Source organism: Mauremys mutica, chromosome 10 (assembly GCF_020497125.1).
Source record: "Mauremys mutica isolate MM-2020 ecotype Southern chromosome 10, ASM2049712v1, whole genome shotgun sequence".
In the NCBI taxonomy this organism is placed as follows: domain Eukaryota; kingdom Metazoa; phylum Chordata; order Testudines; family Geoemydidae; genus Mauremys; species Mauremys mutica.
The window spans coordinates 31,319,853-31,338,854 of NC_059081.1; the positions used below are offsets into that span (position 1 = coordinate 31,319,853).

The 19,002-nt window shown below is 44.5% G+C and overlaps 1 protein-coding gene across 7 annotated transcripts in view; it reads right to left on the reverse strand.

Moving 5' to 3' along the window:
* Positions 1-14,176, reverse strand: part of WDSUB1 (WD repeat, sterile alpha motif and U-box domain containing 1) — a 68,005-nt gene extending 53,829 nt beyond the window's left edge. For 2 of the 7 annotated variants that reach the window (XM_044978326.1, XM_044978322.1), the window contains exons 1-3: positions 13,550-13,810; positions 9,252-9,673; positions 1,043-1,227 (exon numbers count right to left, since the gene is read on the reverse strand). In XM_044978326.1, the coding sequence (XP_044834261.1) occupies positions 1,043-1,227; positions 9,252-9,649 (583 nt within the window). In that variant the 5' untranslated portion in view covers positions 9,650-9,673; positions 13,550-13,810. Of the gene's footprint in view, positions 1-1,042; positions 1,228-9,251; positions 9,674-13,101; positions 13,231-13,549; positions 13,811-14,073 lie in introns of those variants that run through there. The other 5 variants (XM_044978325.1, XM_044978323.1, XM_044978327.1 and 2 more) reach the window with 5 other exon arrangements.
* Positions 14,177-19,002: the final 4,826 nt, after the last annotated feature.

Consider the following 19,002-nt stretch of genomic DNA (forward strand, 5'->3'; position numbering starts at 1 on the left):
ACAACTGGTTGATGGCACCCATTACTGCCTTCCAACATAATATCCATCTCATCTCTGCTCATCCTCCCAATAGAGTTGAACATGTTAGCTTGTGAATGAATTCACTCCCAGACACAAAGAAAAATAGTGGGGCTGGAGAATGTATGGGATGCCATGGGAGAAAGGGGCATGCACACAACCCTTGGCATGCAGGGGTCGGGGAAATAAGGCACACAGTCTTTGGCTTGGGGGTGAGGGGGAAGTAGGAGGCAGAGCCCTTGGAATGGTGGTGAAGAGTTAAATGGGGGAAAGGAAGTAATGAGGATTCAGAGTCCCTGCCATGGGGGAGAAGAGGAGAGACTGCTATAGGGGGAGAGGGAAATGGGGTAACACACACAAAACCCCTGCCATTGAGAAGGGGAATGGGGGAGCCTGGCATGGGAGGAGGGAGATCCACAGAGCCCCTGCCATGAGGGGGGCAGGTGAGAGTGGGAAGAAGAGGGAATGAAGCACACAGAACCCTGATAGGGACAGATTGTGGGTACCTGGTATGGCAGGGCACATACAGCCCCAGATCTGGGGAGCAAGGAAGGGGGAATGGAGCACACGAGGGGGTGGTGAGAACAGCGGTGTACACAGAACCGAGAATGTGGGACCCTGCTATGGGAAGATGAGGGACACACAATCCCTAGCAGGAGAGAATCTGGGGGCAGCTGCAGGAAATTCCTTAAAAAAAGGGGGATGGGAGGGTGGCACACAGGGAGCTTGTGTGGGTGTGCAGGAAACAGAGGAATTCAAAGAACCCCTGGTGTGTGCAATAAGCTTGGTCTACACAAGCTATGAAGTGTACAACCACCTACTTAGATTCCTAGAACATTTCTTCATCATCAACTCCAGCACAAGGGCAAATGAGGGGCACCGGGAGTAGTCTGAAACATCAAGAACACTTTCAGTTGCTATTCAGTCCTGAGCACTGATGATAAAAAAGTTATGAATAAAAGCAAGAGCTGGAGGAAAAAATAATATGAAAAAGGAATTATTTAAAATATTAAAAGTAACTAACCAGAAACTGCCTGTGAAGAAAAATCACAGCAGGTGACACCAAGATCATGTCCTTTTTCATTATACAAGCACCTCATTTTATCATCCCAAATGGTTAAATCTCCACATGATGATCCAGTGACAAAGAGATTTCCATTAGGAGAAAACGCACATGCCACCAAGGAACCATCCTTAACACTCCCAGATCTGAAAAGCAAGAGAATAAAGGACTGAGTTTAGGAAATGTAATACTCTGAAATTTTGATCTCTAACTGCCGTATGATATAGAAAAAATAGTGAAAAACTGAACTGTTTCTAAATATGGAGCTTAAAAAGAATAATAAAAAGGGACAAAAGATGACAAACTGTGGAAACAGATGTGAAATAAGCACATATATAACATGCGCACAGGGATTTGATTTCTGACCACAGAAGGAGAATGGGAGATGTTACCCCAAGGCAATATTCTGATTCAGTAATAAAATGAGCCCTGAACTAAAGCCCACCCTCATGGATTTAGTATTCCCAAGAGCAGGATACTGAGCAAATTACAACTCAGACATTCATCTAAATCAAAGATTAACATGCAACCATCACAACAGAGACTTAAATATACATAAATAGAAAATCACATTTATGAACTACAGACGTTTCAATCTGTCAGATCTGGGTTTTACTCCCCCAAAAACTCAAGCATAGATCCATATTATATGTCCAAGAGACTAATATTTTCCAGTTTAGGACATGGGGCTATTTCTGAACAACAGAAATAAAGAAGAAAATGTTGTCTGAAAGAACTGATTTCTATTTTTTTAATCTCTTTTAAAAAGTCAGTCTGAAGGGTTTTTTTAATTATTTTTTTAAATTATTCTCAGAGGTTTTGTATGCCAAGTTTTAGTTAGGAACGAACGTGTACAACTCGCTTAAAAAAAATCTCTCTAGCCAAATAGGAGTTTATAGTGGATATGCAGGTTTGTTTTGCCTTTTTTCTAATGTCCAGCCATTAGCTCACATTTAAATTAGCAGAGTATCCCATCCACTGGCTGCACTCAGTGGGCCTACCTGATCCAAAAGCCCAATGAAGTCAACGGAAAGTCTCCAGTTGGCTTCAATGCTCTCTAGATCAGTGGGAAAATGGTGGACCACAAGCAACAATTCTATCCCATGAGTCAAAATTCAGTTTAGCCATCTATTCTGTATGGATTATTGTATTGTGGGATAGTTGATGGTTTTCTTTTGTGGATAGCAGTTTTAGTTATTTTCAGAAGTACCAAGAGAGTTAGGCATCTATTGTGGTTTTACAAATATAAATTAATCAATGAAATGGTGCTTCCCTCTCTAAATACAGACATAAGAGCTACACTAAGCTACGTTTACCTGGAAGCAACACTTTTTCCATAGTATCAGAGGGGTAGCCGACGAAATGGGTATTCACCCACAAAAGCTTATGCTCCAATATGTCTGTTAGTCTATAAAGTGCCATAGGACTCTTTGTCACTTTTTCCATATTATATCCTAACCGTAGCATCATGAATACTAACACAAATACACTTTTTTCCCCACCTTTTTACAAATGCCATTCACTTTCTTCAATACCAGATAAAACTGAGACACCTCTCCTTCCTTCAGGAAAAGATCTAGTGAACTGTTTCTTTGCAAATACTTATGTCACTTACTGGATCTTTTCTGAGGAACAGTAATGTAGCCACCACAATAGATAGAAATCAGTTACACACAGCATTCAAAGTGTGGTAATTTAAAGGTAAAGCAAAACAGTTGATAAAAGACAGTTACCTTTTTCGTAACTGGTGTTCTTCAAGATGTGTTGCTCATATCCATTCTCGTTAGGTGTGTGTGCTCGCGACATGCACCGTACCGGAAGATTTTCCCTCAGCACTATCCCGTAGTGGAGCAGCTCTGGCGTCCTCTGGAGTGGCGCCCGCATGGCACAGTATAAGGAGCACCGCCAGCTCCCTCCACCCTCAATTCCTTCTTGCTGAGAACTCCGACCATTGGGAACGAGGGCGGTCGTGGAATGGACATGAGCAACACATCTCCAAGAACACCAGTTACGAAAAAGGTAACTGCATGCTCATGTTCATTCACGTTAGGTGACTCCCAAGCAGTACCACCGGAGGCGGGTAGGAGTTCATGGACGTAAAGACTGTAACACAGCTCTGCCAAACCCAGCACCGTCTCTAGCCTGCTGGGTAACGGTGTAGTGTGCCGTGAACGTATGCACTGAAGACCACGTTGCGGCCCTGCAAACGTCCTGGATAGGAACGTGTGCCAGGAAGGCTGCTGAGGACGCTTGAGCTCTTGTCGAGTGGGCCTTCACAATAGGTGGCGGTTGGACCCGTGCCTGTTCATAACAGGTCCGGATGCAGGAGGTAATCCAGTTGAAGATCTTCTGAGAGGACACCGGCAGGCCCTTAATCCTATCTGTTGTTGCGACGAAGAGCTGGGTTGACCCGTGGAAGAGTTTGGTATGTTCCAGGTAGAACACCAAGGCGCACCAAACATCCAGGATGTGCAGCCGCCTCTCCTCAGCAGACGAGCACAGCTTAGGACAGAACACTGGGAGAAAGATGTCCTGATTGACGTGGAAAGAGGACATCACCTTTGGCAGGAAGGCCGGATGGGGTCACAGCTGAACTTTGTCCTTGAAGAATACCGTATATGGTGGCTCCGAGGTCAGGGCTTTCAACTCTGACACTCGTCTGGCCAACGTAATTGCTACAAGGAAGGCAACTTTCCACGACAGGTAGGAGAGGGGACAAGAGTCCACAGGCTCAAAGGGTGGGCCTGTAAGCCTGGCAAGGACCACACTGAGGTCCCATTAAGGGACCATGTTCCGAACCGGTGGAAAGAGCCTCTCGACGTCTTTTAGGAACCTGAACAACATTTCATTCAAGAACACTGATTTCCCCTGTACCCGTGGGTGAAAAGCCGAGATGGCCGCTGGATGCACCTTAAGAGAAGATAGGACTAGGCCCTGGTTCTTTAGGTGGAGCAGGTACTCTAGGATAGACTGCAAGAGTGAATGCATCGGGGAGATACTCCGTCACGATGCCCAGTGGGAGAACCTCGTCCACTTCGCAAGGTAAGTCACTCTAGTGGAAGGCTTTCTATTCTCCGGGAGGTCTGTTCCTCTGGATTCAGCCACATAGCATCCATTCTGCGAGGTAGAAGGAGGCAAGGCTTGGGTGCAGTAGACGGGCCGTGATCCTGCACCGGGGGCAGCTACTGCCAGATCCATCAGTGTGCTGAACCAGTGTTGACGCGGCCACACTGGGGTGATCATGATGACCCGTGCTCTGTCCCTCTTGATCTTTGACAGGATCCTACTGATTAGTGAAATCGGTAGGAATGTGTACATCAGGTCCCCCGACCACGACAGGAGAAAAGCGTTGGAGAGGGCGCCTTTGCCAAGGCTATGCAAGGAGCAGACCTGATGACACTTCCTGCTCCATCTGGTGGCGAATAAGTCCACTCGAGGAGTTCCCCACCTCTGGAAGAGCATCTGGACCACCTCTAGATGGAGTGACCACTTGTAGTGTGAGAAGAAGGACCTGCTAAGGCGATTCATCAGCGTATTCTTCATGCCAGGGAGGTGGTAGGCCTCCAGGTGGATAGCATGCTGGATGCAGAAGTCCCACAGACAGAGCGCCTCTTGGCAGAGAGCTGACGAGCACACTCCCCCTTGCCTTCAAATGCCGCATTGAGGCTGTACCACTTTGCCCGTCAGGTGCGGCAGGAAGACCCTAGAGGCCAATCAGACTGCCCACGTCCCTTGGGTCCGCATCTTGCCGAGGTGTGCCCCCCAGCCAAGGTTGGAGGCATCGGAAATCTGGGAGATCGAGGGGCATGGATTGTCTAATAGTACTCCGTGTAAGACCACACTCAGTCAATCAACAACTGCAGAGAGGTAAGTTCCCTTGGTGGAATTGTGATGACCTTGTCTAGGTGATCTCTGGATGGGGAATAGATGGTGGGCCAATACTGGAGGGACCACAGCCTGAGCCTCGCGTGGCAAACAACTTAAGTGCACGCTGCCATGTGGCCTAGTAGCTGGAGGCAGACCCGGGCCACGGTGAGAGGCACACGGAGAATCTGGCAAGGAGATCCACCTCATGCCGGAACCTGTCTTGTGGCAGGAAGGCTCTTGCACAGATGGAGTCAATTACTGCTCTGATTAATTCTATCCTCTGTACTGGAACTAATGCTGATTTTTTCCTTGTTTATCAACAGGCCCAGGGCGTGGCATGTGGCTTGCAGTACTGTGACACTGGACTGGACCTGGAGTGGCCCTTGACCAGCCAGTAGTCGCGGTATGGATAAACCCGAATACCTTGACGTCTGAGGTAAGCCGCCACCACTGACATACACTTGGTAAATGCCCTCGATGCCATCACCAGCCCAAATGGGAGCACCACAAACTGGTTGTGAGCGAAGCCTACCATGAAATGGATAAAGCGTCTGTGCCTGTGAAATATTGCTATGGGGAAATATTCATTCTTCAAATCGAGAGCGGTGTACATCTTCTGGATCCTGGGAAGGGATGATGCAGGCCAGGGAGACCATGTGGAACTTCAACTTCTTGAGATATCTGTTGAGGTCTCGCAGGTCCAGAATGGGTCTTGGACCCCCTTAGGCCTTTGGAATCAGAAAGTAAGGGGAGTAAACCCCTTGCCCCTGTGGTGTAGAGGGACTTCCTCCACAGCTCCCACCTGAAAAAGGTTGTACCTCTTGCCAAAGCAAGTTCTTGTGAGAGGGGTCCCTGAAGAGAGACGGGGGGTGGGGGGGGGAGTTTAGAAATAAACTGGAGGACATAACCTTGAGCCACAGTACTTAGGACCCAGTGGTCCATAGTTATAGAGGCCCAGGCAGGGAGGAAATGAGACAGGCGGTTGAAGAAACAGTGGGAAGTAGATCTGGACAAAGAGGTTTACCAAAGCAAGGAATGTTCCATCACCGTCACTGGCGGTAAGAAAGAACTGAAGGTGGGGGGAGCCGGCAGTGCCCCTTATACCATGGCATATGCACGTCACTCCAAAGGGTGCCAGAGCTGGTCCCCTATGGATACAACTAAGGGAAAAACTTCCGGCACCAGTGCATGTGGCAAGCACACACATCTAACATGAATGGACATGAGCAAGCACTTGAAGAAGAATTAAGGCTATCAAAAGGCTTAAGAAAACTGCATTTGAGCTTCTAGATATGGAAGTTTAATAATAAAATAATAATGAATAATACTTTGCAGTCTAACAGCATCTTCATAAGACTTTGTGAAGTTAAGTGTACCAAAGACAAACTAAAAGGTAATCCGTTCACACACACAGACTTGACTAAGATTTTTCTGTTTCCCTTGTAGCAGTTAATGACATGATACCTAAAACTGTGTGGGAGGGGCATTCTTTTCTCTACTTTCCTTTAAATATTAGTAATACCATCAAATGCTGCAGGAGAAACAAAGGACCATAGATCTTGTGTCTGGCAGGTAATTAAAGGATGAAATTATTTTCAACTATTTTTCTCTAGGCTGTATTTCTTTGTAATTTTAACTGCACATATTAGGCCACATTTTTATAAAGGTTTGAGATCAATACACATTTTTGTGCACGCAACCATGCATGCCAGTACCAAATTTGAGAATGCAACTGCACACACAAAGCAGCTGCAGTAAAAGTCACACAAGCAGTTGGCCCTCCAGGCCTTAATGTTGAATCTGCAAAGGCAAAAAAGTGGGTTTTTGTTCTTTTTTGCTTCTTTACAAAAGCAGCCTACAAAGGAGTTTTTTGTTTGACTTTAAATTGTTCAGATTGCTTTTTATATTATAAATTCAGCCTGGAAGACACTGATGACTGGAGAAAGTACAATGGTAACATCACATACGCTAAGACTATGCAAGTAATTGAGAAGGGAAAGGATTTTAGTGATAATGGTTTAACTGGTTTTGTTAACATCCACTTAACTTCTGAATAAACTAAACTTTTATTAAAAATTCAATGCTTCAAGAGGTCACAATAAACATGCTCTGAGACCTCTCACTGGTCCTCTGAGAAAAGTGAGATTTGACATTCCTAATTTTTCTAAGGCCTGGTCTACACTCAGGGAGGGGGGGGGGGTCGAACTAAGGTACGCAAGTTCAGCTACGTGAATAGCGTAGCTGAAGTCGAACTACCTTAGTTCGAACTACTTACCCATCCTCACAGCGCGGTATCGACGTCCGCGGCTCCCCCGTCGACTCCGCCACCGCCGTTCGCAGTGGTGGAGTTCCGGAGTCGACGGGAGCGCGTTCGGAGTTCGATATATCGCGTCTAGATGAGACGCGATATATCGAACTCTGAGAAGTCGATTGCTACCCGCCGATCCGGGCGGGTAGTATGGACGTACCCTAAGTTATAGACAATTAAAAAAAAAAAAAACACACTCTTCAAGCCTTCTGTATGTATCATAAAGAAGGAAGAAATGGCTGAAGACCACTTAAAAAAAATGTATGTCAATCTTTAAATGTATAGGATTTCAGACATTTAAAAAATATTCAGTTTTGTAAAGTTTTCCAATTCACCTCTAAGTCATTAAGACGAAGGCAACAGGAAGCTCATCCACTCATGCAGTAACACTTCTACAACAGGTAAAAGACAGGTTTGGCCTACACAAGCTGCTATTCACTCATCTTGCTGTCCAGAAGCAGAAGAATGTTAATTAAATGTTCTCCAGGTACCCTTCTTTTCACACAAAGTCCTAAGAAATTTGCTAAAGCCACAGGGCTTTTTAGTGCAAAAACAAGAAGAACTATTCAGGACAATGAAGAAATGAAGCCTTTATTAAATTTCTAACTCCAGGGTCAAAACTTGCAATCCCTCTCTAAATTCAAATAACATTTTCCCCGAAGTAGACTACAGGATTTGGCCCAGAGCTAATTATCAATGTCTATGGACAAACTAGATAAATCCTCAAAAACATCTTTTTTTTAAAAAATGTACATTTCACTGTAAACAGAATCATTGAAAAAAGGGCATTTCCCATCCTTATTTTTGTAAATAATTATTTGCTACTGAATAGCAGGCCGAATCCTGTCCCCATATCCCTTACTAACTTCAGTGAGAGTTTTAGATGTGCAAAAAAAAGAAGGATCAGGTCTGCTATTTGTACCATTCAATCAAAGTATACCTTCTACAAGCAGCAATTGGGAGGTACAGCCATCCTTTGATGGCCAAAAATCTGGGGTTTCACCTCTGAAAAGGAATATAACCCTTCAACCCTAGATTAAAAAAAGCCAACATCAATCCACAAGAAATAAATTGGAACACTATTCTACAAGCAAAAGATAGAGGGCGGGGGGAAGGAGATAAATGGTGGACATTTTAAACATATTGCTTACAAAATAACCTTTTCCAGCTTCATTTCTGTAATAAACTATAATATAATATAACATACCATTATACTGTGTATATTTAGAACTAGATTTTAATTGGAATTATGCAGTACAATACAAAAGGGGTAATAAACAAGCATACATTTCCTAAAGCGTATGCTACTCTGGCAAGTAAAAAGGTATGAAAAGTGTATAAGTAAACTACTAACTTATGACAATACACTAATGTATAAACGAAAGGAATTTTGATTATTATTTTTAAAATAAATTTAAGATGTGGACTCATTAATCAAATCTGACACAGCCCCAATTTGTAATCTCATTGTCCCTTATTCCCAGTTGCCATAAATCAATTCTACTGAAGGAGTATGATTTATGCAATAAATGACAAGCCCTGATCACAAAGGAATCAGGATTTGGCCCTAGAAGAGCTGGGCTAAAACAACAGTTAAATCAAATACTGTATCTCCAGGATGCTCTAATTTTTCATACTAACAAAATATAGCTGTTGGATAAAATCTCAGCACTTCAAATGCATTTTAGTTCCTTCTTCCATACCTCTATAGGCCCAATTTCCTCTTTTCTGTGTTGGACAATGTGGTGGTAAAAATGCACTATCCATGTCTACAGTACAATTTCCACCATAAATATACTACCAGTGGAGTAGTATACTGGTGAATTATATTTTTGCTAGTGTAAACAAGGCCTAAAGACTTGATCCTGAGAGGTGATAACAACTACAGCTCTCAGTGAAGTCAGTAGAAGCTCAGCACCTCTGATGATCAGGCCATAAGAATATTATATTTCCAAAATGCTTTCTTAGTTATTATCAGTAAAACTTGGTATTTACCTGTACAATTTCAATGACTGCACATTCCAAAGAACGATACTACCATCAGCTGCACCGGAAACTAGGTAAGCGGAGTCAGGGGAAAATCGGCAGACTCTTACAGGGCTGCCTCGGGGCTGCTTCAGCACTGCCAGCGTCTGACCATTATGAGTATTCCACAGCATCGTGGTACCATCTGTCGAACATGAAGCTAAAATGTGTCCAGAATGAGAAAAGCAGCAGCAGTGGACAGCATAAGTGTGACCTTTTAATGGTGAGTAGGGAAGTTCAGTAAAGTTGTTTAAAGAATAGAGGCGGATTGTTTTGTCCAGGGAGCAAGTAGCCAAGCAGGAAGAGGAGAAGGCACAGTAGTTGACATCATCACTGTGATCAGCTAAGGTGTGAATTAGTTTCACCATTTTATCTGCTTTAAACCAAGTTACCTGAAATTAAAAAAAAAGTTAATACAGTTAATACATTTATCTTAGGCTTTGGCTACACTTGCATTTCAAAGCGCTGCCGCGGCAGCGCTGCCGCGGCAGCGCTTTGAAGCGCTAAGTGTAATCAAAGCGCCAGCGCTGGGAGAAAACTCTCCCAGCGCTGTCCGTACTCCACTTCCCTGTGGGGAATAACGGACAGCGCTGGGAGCGCGGCTCCCAGCGCTGGGGCTTTGACTACACTGGCGCTTTGTAGCGCCGCAATTTGCAGCGCTGCAGAGGGTGTGTTTTCACACCCTGCTGCAGCGCTGCAAATTTGTAAGTGTAGCCAAGCCCTTAGTTCTTCTACTTTAAAAGTGACATATAGATTGTTTCCATTCAACTAGCTACCTAACCAATAAATAAATAAATGTCCATTTCAAGAGGCAGTTTATTTTCGTTCAAGGTTCATTTTTGCCTCCACTAAAGTCAATGGGAGCTATGCCGCTGACTTCAACAAGAACATGATCAGGTCTTTATAAGTTAATTACAGGGTGAAAATTTAAACTTGTGCAGTAAAAACTACATTTTGAAATAAATACAACAGCTGAGCCCAGTCTTTTTTAAAAGGAAAGGAGAGGAAATTAGTTTGAGACTACCCCAAAACTTGTCTTAACATAATTAATACACAGAGTGGTTTCACAGTCTTCTTTGCTGACATTCACCTCCTCACTGTTACTGAAACTGCTGCAAACTGGTTTAATAGGGCAAATGGGCATTGTAAAAGAAGCTGATGAATCTAATGATTTACCACACATATGGCATGTTGAGAAGAAACAGTTTTTACTTTTTGGAATGAGATCCAAGTTTAAAATCAAGAGACCTTAATTAGGACTACCTCTGGAGTGGGTCAATTTATTTTCCTGCACTATTTTTAAATGAAAGAGTGGATTAAAATTTATTTTCCATCAAGGTAGGGTAGGCCAAATTGCACCAGGTCTGATATTAAATCATTTTCTCTAATTTGGAAGTCTGTCTTATTCCATACTTCCACAGATGTCTATCATGAAAAGTTGTCCAAAAAAGCCAAATATGGCTCTTTGTTGAACCAGTCAAACTACAGTTCCAGTAAGGTTCCATTTTATGTAATAGAGAGCAAAATCTGACCTGACATCTTATCACAATAGTTTATTATCCTGAGTAAATTTATTACTGTACTTTCTTTATTAATCTGCCTGAAAAAGAGCATAAAAGTCCTGCAGGCTGTACTGTGTTAACCTTTTGTAGTTTTTCTTATTTGTATACACTAGTGCCTACAGCAGCAGTGGGCAACCTGCGGCCTGCCAAGGTAATCCACTGGTGGGCCGCCAGACTGTTTGTTTACATTTGCAAGGCCGCCTGCAGCTCCCAATGGCCACAGTTCACCGTTCCCGGCCATTGGGAGCTGCGGGCAGCTGTACAAATGTAAACAAATGGTCTGGCAGCCTGCCAGTGGATTACTCTGATGGGCCACAGGTTGCCCACCACTGGCCTAGAGGCCCCAATTAGGATTAGGGCCTCATTGTGCTAGGTAGTATATAAACAGAGTAAAAGTCAGTCTCTATCCCAAATAATTTACAAACTCACTTAAAGGGAAACAGTAATAAGATCATGAATTTAATTGGCCCATTATATGTAGAAATAAATGGTTTTGGGGATATTGAGGGAGGGGGTGTTTTTAATATAAGTAAGATAAATATAAGAAGCCAACTAATATATTAAGTTTTCTTAGTTCATTGAAAAGATCACATTATGGCCAATTTTTCAAAAGTGACTAGTGATTTTTAGCACCTCAGTTCTTCTGTTCCCAACTTGGGAGCCTTAAATGAGCCTGATTTTCAGTCACTTTTAAAAATCTTGGTGATATTAATACTGGTGAATCGGATACCTGTTTCGGATCACATTTACTGAAGTCAATGATTGTACTGCAGGGTAAATGAGATCAGATTCAGGCCTAGTATGTCCAGAATGTTTTGTAATAAAATGTGAATGAAACATTAAGGGAGTAATAAAACAGATAATGGTTATAAATTCTCAGAATCCACACACTCTTTTTATCCACTATGAACTCAATCACATGAGATGCTCAGCTACCTCAACTCCCACTGACCTCCACTGGAGTGGAGATTAGTCATCATATGAAGGATCAGAACCGATGCTGCAGCTGTATCAATATCCTCTTACAAAGTGTTTTCTATCATACATCAGCCTCATCTTAGTGTTTAAAACAGTCTTTTTTAAAAAACTAGACTAACACATCCTATCTGGTTTCTCCATACCACCTTTTTTAGTCTTCTAAAGGGTTAGTTTTAAAATGATCAGTGAGTAAAGCTCATAAGGAAGCAGGTATCAAGCCACCTATTGGAAACTGCTCTGAGCTTGGAAAAAAAATGCATTATTCCAGCAATAAATTATATCTTGCAAGTCATATAGCATTTATAACAATATAGCCCATTGAAAAATAGTAGCAAAGTCTTTGGTCTTTAAATCAGTGCACTTACATCTCTCCAGTAAAATATACTGCATTGTTTGGATGTGTTCTGTTATCCAAAAGAACCAACTTAGGTTGAGCAGAGTCAGGTGAGAGTAAGAACCTCTCGCCTACACAACACTTGCCAACACCAAAGCTCCTGAGGATGCGGGAGCAAAAAGCCAGAGATGGCTTTATAGCTCCCAGGCTTCTTGTGTTGTGCACGTTCCAGGCGGAAGGGCCCCCTACTGTTGCCCTTTTGTTCTGGTTTAACCAGCTCAAAGGAACATAGGGCAGGGCTTTGGAGCTGTGCTCTGGCTCCGCTCCAGCTTCAGGCAAAAACCTGCAGCGCCACTGCTCCAGAGCTGCTCCACGCTCCAGCTCCGGGCTCAATCCAAAGCACTGACTTACGGGTAACCATGATTTGGGCATTTGTCTGTGAAGTGGTTTGCAAATCTCAAATGTTCTCAGACATCCTCAGGTCAGATCCATGAACTGAGAAAGCACTAGACTATGCAAAATCTAAACAGTGGCAAGCTCACCAGAAAATGCTAGACTAGCAAAAAACACACCAGGGCTATAATGGGAAATGTAAACAGAGACAGTGGGAATAATGAAGGCAGAAGAAATTGGTACAGGTAAAGGGCAGATTTATTTTAGTAGATCTAAACATTCAAAACAGTTTGGTTTGCATTTTGTGTGTGGGGGGGGTCAGATCCTCTATGCCAGGGGTTCTCAAACTGGGGGTCAGGACGCCTCAGGGGGCCACAAGGTTATTACATGGGGAGTCATGAGCTGTCAGCCTCCACCCCAAACCCGGCTTTGCCTCCAGCATTTATAATGATGTTAAATATATAAAAAAGTGTTTTTAATTTATTGGGGGGGGTCACACTCTCAGAGGTTTGCTTTTTGAAGGGGGTCACCAGTACAGAAGTTTGAGACCCACCACACGGCTACAGTGGGGGCCTGTCACTGGGGCGAAAGGAGAACCGCCGCCACCGGGCTGTCTCCGGCACCTCCAGCTCCCACGGGGTGGGCGCTCCGCTTCCAAGGCCGGGCTGACACCGGCCCCCACCAGAGCTCCGCCTGCCCCAGCGCCGAGGGGTTTCCACGCGCGTCACGGGCCCACTCGCGAAGCGCCGCGGCCAGCGGGAGGCGGCGCAGAGGAGCCGGGCCCCGCCACGGGACAGCACCCGGCGCAGGGCCTCAGGAAGGCCCCGGCATTAGCCCCACGGGGGGGGGGGGGACGCCCCGCCCCAGGCCGGCTGCGCAGGGGCTGCGCGAGAAGCCCGGGCCCCGAACGACCCCAGAGCCCCGCCCCCTATCACCCGCCGCCTGCGCGCGGGACCCTCCCCCGGCTGGACCGGCGCGGGGCGCTGCGACCCCTCCCTCACCTGCCTCGGCCGGCCGGGCGCCTCCGCTGCAAGTCACGTGACACGGCGCCGCCCTCCAGGTGTGACTCTGGGGGCGGCAGAGGCCAGTTCGCAACTCACCTGCGCCCACGTGACCCCGCAGCCGTGACCGAGCCAATGCCACCGCCCCGCGCTGGCCACGTGGGCGGAGTCCGTCCTCTCCCCGCTGATTAGCTGCCGAGGTCCCGGGCCTAAGGCGGCGCCCTGTCCCCGTCCTCGGAGCGGGCCCCGCAGGCGGCGCTGAACCGGAACAGCCCTGCGCCAAGAGCCGCCCCCTCGCTAGCGCGGCGGGTCGGTGCCTGCGGGGGGGTCTACGCCCGGGTCATGGGGCGGCGCCTGCGGCCTGTCAGTCCGGTAACCTGGCCGGGAGCCGCCCGCTGGTGGCGAGGTAACAGCGGTCACTGGCCCGGCTGCTGCGGGAGAGCGAGAAGGGCCGTGGGGCGCGGGAAAGCTTTTCTCCCTCACCCCCTGCAGGTGGCCCAGTAACAGCTTATCCCCTCACCCACCTTGTCTCTCTCCTATCCTGGGATCACCATGGCTACAACCGCAGGGTGAATACCCTGTCACATCACAGTCTTCAGTCACAGCCGGTCGGGTGTAGCGTATTAAAGTGCTACCGGTAGCGGTGACCCATACGTAATGGACTGGAAGAAACTGCTAGTGTAGTAAACTGGTACCTGATATAGCAGGTGCCTAGATGGCATTTTTTGCATTAGAGTGTATGTAAGATTGCTACGTGTAGAAATGTGCTACCTGTAGCAGTTATTTATATGCATGCTCAGTTTGTGTGACCATACAAAAAAAGCCTCTCGGTCCCCAAACTATTCTGCATGCACGGCTGTCTGCGTCCCAGTGGGGTAACTGCTACCCCCTCTGTCCCTGCTTCTGCCAGGGTTTTTCTTTCTGACACCCTCTGCTGGTGCCTCAGTCCTGGGCTTAACTCTGCCTCCCCCTCCATCCTTCCTGATTTTGCCCTTTAGCCCCTCTCCTAATGCTACCCCCAGCTGCTTGACCCCACCTGGCCAGTAAATTTTCACCCCCTGCTCAGAACGTAGCCACCCCCCTCCTCTGATTTGCCCCCTTTTGCCACTTTTTAACCTGTCAAAAGCAGTCCCCACAATCTTAGGGCTAATAAGGGTAGGGGCTTCAGTAGGTGTATTGAGCATGCTCAGTACACCCTAAGTAGCGCTCACTACAGAGAGCACTTTAATACACTACACCTGCCATAAGCCTCATAATGATCATATGGCCAGATCCCTTACCTAACAGGTGGGGTACACGGGGGGGGACGACGACTGCTAGTTCCTGGGTCAAGCCACCTAAGTTGTTTGAATTAGACTATATCATTCAGAAAGACATCCCATCTCTCACTCCTCTTGATAAACTCTTCCAGTAGTTAGTTATTAGCACAGTTTAAAAATTCATTTCCAGGTTGGATTGTTGTAGCTTGATTGGATCTTGCTTTGCCATTGCCTGCTAGATTAAAGAGTTGATTTATAGACTCATCAATTCACTCTTTAACCTTCTTTTTGGTAGCTTACCTCTATCAATTAAAGGCATGTTTTCCAGACCCTGAATCATAACTGTGGCTCTTTTCTGAACTCTTCCACTATCTTTGTTAAAGTGTGGATACTAGTGCCCCTAGGCACAATAGAGCAACCTTCTTAGGTCTGTGCTATATTCCCATTTGTATCAAAGCATTGCACAAGAATCTCATGTTCAGTTAATTATTTCCCATGACCCCATACATCCTGTTCAGGACACAGTCTCTTACGTCACATTCTTTATTACTACATAGATAATTGCTGCATTTGACTTTGTTAAAATGCATGTTTGATTACACCCATTTTAATCAAACAATCCAGGTAGTGCTAAATGATTTGCCCTTATTTATCATTCCAGCTACCTTTGTGTCATCTGCAAACTTTACCAGTGGCAGAGTGGGATTAAAGTTATGAGGGGCCTAAGGCTAATAGGAGGGAAGGCCTCAGTATGAATTACATATTGAAAAAAATTACAAAGTCAAATATTTATCTGCATACATATTTATGTAAAATTAAGTTTCTTCTACTCTCACTACGCTCAATGTTTTTCTTTGTTTAGCTGTGGCAAAGTCATAAATGATGTCATCGTAATTCAAAGACCTGATGATTTCATCCTCAATGCTCAAGAGGGACAAAGCACTGAGATGCTCTTGAGTCATGGTGGATTGGAGGACATTTTTTAACCTTGTTAGAAGAGAGAAGGAACCTTCTCCACTACAGTTAGTGATCATTAGTGACAAATGCTATAATGCAGTTTCAACATTTGGGAAACATTCTATCACATTTAATTCAGTCATAACACAGTACTTGCAAATAGATTTGCTTTCATCATCTTTTCTCTCTATATCTGAGTGACGTGAATTCAACAAGTTGAAGAAACTCTTTAGTAAAATCTACTGGGACATCGTCTGGGTACTTCTGATACAGACGTTTGATACCTTCCCTGACTTTGGAACTTGAAATGTTAGGCAAAAAATTTGTCAGTACACTAAAGGTTTTGTCAATATTTTCCTAAGCCTCGATCCGATGTTCTAGTGAACTCTTCAGTTTGTCGATGATTGTGATGAAGGTATTCACTCCAAAGGCCTCCTTGTCATTGAATGAGTGGTCAGTTGCATCGTCATGTCTTCTGTCTTTTGCAGCATTTGGCTGACATACTCATGGTTAGCAGTCCTTGCAGCCCCCTGAATTTCATACTCATCAAAAAGAACAGGAGTACTTGTGGCACCATAGAGACTAACAAATTTATTTGAGCCATAAGCTTTCGTGGGCTAGAGCCCACTTTATCAGTTGTATAGAATGGAACATATAGTAAGAAGATATATATACATACAGAGAACATGAAAAGGTGGAAGTTGCCATACCAACTCTAAGAGGCTAATTAAGATGAGCTATTATCAGCAGGAGAAAAAAAAACTTTTGTAGTGATAACACAGCTGCTACTGTGAATACTCATCAAAACTATCCCACATTTGTTGAAGAACAGTTCCAAGACTCCTCATTAGGTTTACAGCAGTGGAAAGGTCAATTTGAGCATTTTGCAAGCTTAGACCTCACCTGCTGAATGGTTGAAGTATATGATTCCAGATGCATTGCATCACTCAGAATATTCATATTTTTTCTTGATGATGACTTTTGAGATTCATCATCCTTGATGGCCTCTAGTGCTTCAAGGATGTTGGGGTATCCCAGAACAAACACACTCACAGCTTCACCATTGGCACTCCACTGTGTCCCTGAGTGATTTGGGCACTGGGCATCCCTTTGGTAGTGAATCTGTAAGAATCGTCCAATGACTGGTTGATGCAGAGAAAAAAATTGTACAATCCTTGGACAAATCCAAAAAAAGAAACTGCTTCAACACAACAGTCCACAGCAATCTGGCCAACAAGGTTGAGTGAGTGTGCAGCACATGGTATGTAATCAACCAAAGCATTGTGCTCATTTATCTTTGCCTGTATCCCTGAATATTTGCCACTCATATTACTTGCATTGTCATAGCTTTGGCCATGACAACGGCTGATGTCAATCCCACTTTCGGTGAGGAAATCAAGTAGGTATGAGGCAAGTTTATCCCTTGTGGCTGGTGATGTTTATGAAGGTCATGAAATGCTCACCTGGTCAGCTGGGTAGCACATAACACAAGATGACAGCCAGCTGATCTACATGTAACACCTCCGGTGCTGAGTCAGTGTACACTGAAAAAAATATCCCAAATCTTTGAGCTCATCTACAATGGCTGATAGCGTCTTCTTTGCCAGCAATGAATTAATCACAAATAGTCTTTGATAGATATGATGTATGGCTTTTTCCATGATTTGCGTGTTCATTGAGATGCTCAGCTAAGAAAAGATCAAGCTTAGTGATTAGCTCTAGAACACCAGGGTAACTACCACTGTGTTTTGATCCAACAGTCTTATCTGAGCCACGGAATGGCAGACCACGCTCAGCAAGCAAAACTATAGTTTCAGCTACGTATCAGAACTTTTTTCCAAAAAGCACGAGCTTCCAAAAACTGGTTTTCCATTTGGGTATCAATTCTGCCACTAACTTTCTTTCGGGCATGGTAGCTGCTAACTGAAAATGCATGCTGCTCACTCACTGCATGATTGGTCATATATGCAGTATTCTTCCAATCACTGAAGCCTTCGCAGAACATTCCCCACTTTTTGGTATCAGAAAACAGGCAATAATAAAAACAGCACACTTTCTTCTTAGAAGGCGAATAGATGAGCCATTCTCTCTTGCCAATCTGTTTGTTAGGCTTCACATGTTCAAACATTGATTTGGTCAGATAACGATTCTGATTGGTGTACTCTTGCTTTATCAATGAAAAGTCAGCAACTAGATATTGGCATTTCTATGGGCCCTTCTCAGTCCAATATGCAATGAGAAGTCACATCCCACTCGCCTGGATCATTGGAGAAGGATATTTTTGTATTACTATCACTAGGAAAGTCTTCAGAGGAGTGGGGTCAGACTTCCGCTAGAGAAATCACAGGAGGCTGCTGCTTTTCATCAGGCGCAGGAGCAGCAGGTTTACTTGGGCTGGTATTCGCCTGGACTTCTGCACCACCAGACTTAGTAGGAGGAAAAAACATTAGGAGAGAAGGAGTACCTTTCAGCACTACATCTTTCTTTGCCCGCTTTCAATTTCTGCCATCCTCCTTTCTTTGACACAGTTTCTATTTTCCAGTGTAGGCCTTCTGTGTACAAAGTTCAATATTGCATGGGCCCACAAACACTTACTTAGCCCAAAAAGACAAAATCACAACCACCATAAAATGAATTCACAATCTTGATGGATTAATTGTACAACACAATATCTAATGAGACAAATTTCTGATGGCCCCGCTACTGTCACTCAGCTGTTACTTCGATATGGAATGGAAGGCCTACAATAGGGCCTAAAAAATAGGGCCTAAAGTAGGACCTAAAAATAGGAGGGCCTAAGGCTATAGCCTTATTAACCTATGGGTTAATCCAGAGCTGACCAGTGGTGACTTTATATTTTCTTCCAGATCACTGACAAAGATATTGCAAAACACTGGGCCAAGAACAGTTCTCTGGCACTCCACTAGAAACAGCTCTATTTGATGATGACTATACATTAACAATTATGTACTGAGTTCTATCAGTTAAGTGCTTTTATAGTTGCCTTGCTCCACCAAATCTATAATTGAATTAAAAAACATTGTTTGCTTTTCAGTAAACATATTTTTAGTAAAATGAAGTGGACTGTCATTACTGATGCTAGCAACCTTTAATTCTTTGATTAAATCCTGTATTAGCTGTTCCATGATTTTGCCTAGGATTGATGTCAGGCTAACTGAACTAAGCTTAGCTGGGTCATCCCACTTACCTTTTTAAAAAACATATTAGCAACATATT